Source organism: Diplotaxodon limnothrissa, linkage group LG14 (assembly GCF_057381915.1).
Source record: "Diplotaxodon limnothrissa isolate DT_005_m linkage group LG14, D_limnothrissa_male_GT1.1, whole genome shotgun sequence".
NCBI lineage: Eukaryota > Metazoa > Chordata > Actinopteri > Cichliformes > Cichlidae > Diplotaxodon > Diplotaxodon limnothrissa.
In genome coordinates, this window is record NC_140609.1 from 28,471,146 (window position 1) to 28,475,354 (window position 4,209).

The 4,209-nt window shown below is 47.8% G+C and overlaps 1 protein-coding gene across 1 annotated transcript; it reads right to left on the reverse strand.

The window, feature by feature from the left end:
* Positions 1 to 561: 561 nt before the first annotated feature.
* On the reverse strand, positions 562 to 3,450 carry LOC146619070 (uncharacterized). Its single transcript, XM_085370924.1, has one exon. It carries the CDS (start codon positions 3,151 to 3,153, stop codon positions 946 to 948), a length of 2,208 nt encoding a protein of 735 aa, XP_085227050.1. The 5' UTR covers positions 3,154 to 3,450; the 3' UTR covers positions 562 to 945.
* Positions 3,451 to 4,209: the final 759 nt, after the last annotated feature.

Genomic DNA, 4,209 nt, shown 5'->3' on the forward strand with positions numbered 1-4,209 from the left:
GCTGACCACTCCATGTTGCAGTGTTGAGGAATTAAAGCAATCATTTAAAATTTGGTATGTCTTGGTAGATGGAGAAAACAAAACCTGTGGGAGTTTTGTAGGTGTCCAGTCAGTGGCCGCAAGGGAACGTTTAACCATTCCACCCAGCTCCTTAGCCTGGTGTCCAGGATGTAAGGCCAGTGACACATGGGGAGCTGCCTCATCAGACATCATGTACCACTGTAATTGATCTGTTGTAAAAGTAACCGCTGCTGCCACTCCCTCCGGTGCCGCAAAAATGCACGACATGTTCAGAGACCAAGCCCGCCCCTCACACTGCTTTTGGAACATGTGCTGGCACCAGGTGGTGTCATGCCTGTCATAAAACAGTGTAACATGAGGTGGGTCAGGGGGAGGGACATAAGGATGTAGGAGTGAGAGCCACGGCCGCCATTGCTGAAAAGCAGTCCAAACTCCTGGTTCAGCAGGTGTTTCAACTTCCAATAATGCCCAGTAGATGTCAGCAGAGTCCGCCAAACAGGAGGAGGGTTGCAGCAGAAACTGACCACCTCCCTCTGGCCCATCAGAGCAGGGAAGTACAACCCCAGTAGGGAGAGTCACAGTTAGGCCTTGTGAAGAGCAGAGTATTGTGGCTCCTAATTTAATCAACAAGTCTCTTCCCAGTAAATTCACAGGCGCCTGTTTTGAACAAACATAGCTGTGTAACAAGGTCTGATCTCCAACCGTTGTGGGGAGGGGCACGGTGTAAGGCAGAGTTTTAGGTTCCCCAGATATGCCCACCACTGTAATCACTCTGTCAGTAAGTCTTTCACGAGCAACATCCTTAATGGTGGAGTACGTAGCTCCAGTGTCCACTAAAAAGCTGCTTCTTCTTCTATCTACAGTTATGGACAGCATAGGGTCCGCCGTTGTCCCTTCACCGTCCTGGGCAGTCTGTGGGGTGTCCTATAGCTGGGGACCACCCTCGTAGTACTCCCACCCCATCACAGGCATCTGTGGGGCCGGGGGCACTTCAACTAAAGCACCACGAGGTCCACCTCTGTGGCCAGGATGCTGATAGGGCCCACCACGGGCTCCCCTGCCTCTTCCAGCAGCCGGGTTCAAAGGGCACGCTTTAGCCCAGTGTCCAGGTTGTCCACACCGGAAACAAACATACATCTGGCCTCCCCTACCACCTCCCATCTGACCCCTTCCCCTGAAACCACCTCTGTTTCCTCCAAATGGGGAACCTCTCTGCCCATAAGGGGCCGGGGAGTGATAAGCACCATACTGGGGGGGCTGTGGATCAGTTGGCCATGGGTTCGGATACAAATCAGGGGCAACTGGACCAGGAGGGGGAGCCGCAGCGGCCACAAGCTGCTTTTTAGGCTTGTCACCTTTTCCACCCAGGTCGTTTTTAGCTTTCTGCAGCTGAACCTTCAACAGTTGCAACTGTAAATCTTCGACGCTCTCCGCTTTATCATCAGACTTAATCTGCACTTTGTTAAGATTAAAAATCAAATGTTTCTTCCAGATTGCAAAGTCACAGTCCTGCAAATCAGGATTATCCTCCATTTTCTGGCTTACTGACTCCGGAATGCCCCTCAGCACCGCCCTTCTAAACCACATGCTCTGTGAACAAGTCCTACTGGGGTGATGACCTGTATGGTTCACCCAGTCTTCAACAGCCTGATTTAGATAATGGGTGGGATTTTGCTTTCCCTCCCATTTAAATTTCTGTAAGGTGCCTTGATTTTTGGGTGGGAATTGTTTGCGCAGGGCCGGTCCAATAAACCTCAAGGCCTGCATTAGTGGCACCTCGTTCTCATGCATGGTAGTACCCGCATTTTGTTCCAGGTCCGCTGCCTGAGATCGGGATGTGCACCTAGTTATAATAGCTCTAAAATCTCCCAGTGCGAGGTCCTGTCCAGCTGTGTATTTATCCAAACCAGCCAACCAGGCATTCCCTCCCTCCATTATGTCAGGGAGTTTGTCCACTAGGGCCTGGACATCTCCGAATGAATAAGGTTGATACACTGGTGTACGTTGCGCTTTAGTCTGGACCAGGGGAAATATGCCTGGAGGCCGAGGCACAGGGCCCTTAGATCTAGTCTGATATCCTAAACTGGGAGGGGTAGAGGGGGGTGTATTGTTAAGGCCACTGAGTTCATCATCAGTATCCTCAGTTTCTTCCCCGCCTGGTGGGGTAGCAGTGTCAGCAAAAACGTGGGCTAAACTCATCTGTGTTTCCGGATCCTGACGGCCCACCAAAGACATGGTAACTGTGACATTTGGTGAAGTGCCAGGCTCAGTTTTTGCAGTAGCGGTCAGATCTCCCTTAACAGCGACAGGAGTGCTGGCAAAGGGGTTGGACCGGGAAAGAGGGGCTGACGCAACACGATTATTCACCTGAACCACTGACCTATGTTCATTTAAGCAGCTGCGTAATGCTGCTTCTTGATCAGTTAATTGTTGTTCAGTGGGTTCCTGTCTGTTCATTCGAACCGCAAATGGTGCGCTCGCAAATGGGTCAGTTAGGCCCTCAGATCCGGTTCCAAAACAATGGGACATAGAAGAGGGGGCTCTACTACTAGCTGAGGATGTCGCCGACAGAGAGGAGCTTCCTGGGCAAAAATGCTTGGTATCTATGGGAGTTGGAGCTACGGGCGGTTCTTCTCCAATAGTCATTATTCCACCAGAGATATTAAGTACCGGATATATGCCTGCTGAGGGAGGAGTTGAGGCAGAATAGGGAGGTGGCTGAGACCTATTTTTCTTCATGTGTGGTTTTGCAGTTTCCCATAAACACACCCAGTGATTAAATTTAGCTTTGCGGCCTGCGTGCTTATCTGCTTCCTTTCTGTGTCTCACCCTGCTCATCACACCTGCACCTGCTGCTGCTGAGTTGGCTTCTTCCTCTTTCTCTTTTGCCTGCATAGCCTTATTCTGCCAAATTATTCCCCAGTTACCACTACTCCCCTCGTCCTTTCCCTTTTCTTTCATTAACCTTTCAGCTGTTTTCCTCAGTGACTCTTTCTGCTTTTTTGCTTCTTTAGGCTGGTGTGTGGAGTTGATGACTGTCTCAACACATGTTAATTGTTCTCCCAATGTGCTAAGAATCACACCGGGACCCCAACCATCATCATTAGTTTCTCGATCTAATTCTCCATCCATTTTACTGTCAATGGAGGAGTGTTCTTTTATTGATTTTAAAGGAGAATTTGGGCCAGCTGGGTTTCTGCCTCTGTTAGGCACTAACAGCTGGGGCGCTGCTTTAAAGGTGAGTCAGCACTGAAATATCCCTTCAGGTGTTACCAAGCTTCTACCAAACCGGAGTCTGGCGGGTAACCTTGCCTAGAGCTTCCTGATAGGGGTGCTAGTTGGTTGTCACCTTGTTCACACGTCTCATTCACACTTCATACATTACCTGCAGTCACTCATTACCCTCCTTATGTATGTAATAAATGTGTAAAAAAAAAAAAAAAAAAATTCTATGTGTGGTGTATTATTTTAACCAAAAGAGGAACCTAGTTCCTTTAATTGTGTAATCTGTGAACAACGGAGAACCAAACTGTCCTGCCCAGTGTTCCACAGCAAGCATTCAGCGTGTATTTATGTGTGTCCAATATCAAACAGAACATCAAAACATTTAAAACACTAAAATCATCGGGGTTTTAAGAAGAGATCCGTTTTCTCCTATTGATCAAAGGGACCCCTCCTTTGGACTCCAACCAGTACTTCTCCTTTTTAAGTTTTAGAGGATCTTTTCTAATAAAGTCCTCTGGGCCTTCCTAACCCTTCTGTAGTTTAGAGAATATTACTAAAAAATATTCTCAAGGCCTTTAACCTTTTAATTTGTTTAGAAAGGCGTTACTAATAAACCCTTTCAAGGTCCCAGACCTGCACTGAGGTATGTATCCGACACCGGAGAGCAACCCGTCGGCTGCAACCGTGGTCAGACCTCAGTTCACTCTTATCTTTATTCACTTATTCACTTATTTCTTATTCACTTATCTCTTATTCACTTGTCTGATTCTCAACAAGCCTTAAGTAAGCCAGACAATTTTGGTTATGAATTACTAGGAGTTTGGACACTAAGTATTTTTATAATGTTCAATATAGCAGAAATAAAAGGTCTGCTTACCTTGTTTTTGTGTGCACACAGCTTTTGTCCAAACTCCGTTCACTCAGACCACGGCCGATGTCCTCCCATCCGTTCCAGTTGACCTG

Excerpts from the sequence above, each read along its gene's own strand:
- LOC146619070 (XM_085370924.1), bottom strand. The coding sequence starts at position 3,153 with ATGGATGGAGAATTAGATCGAGAAACTAATGATGATGGTTGGGGTCCC.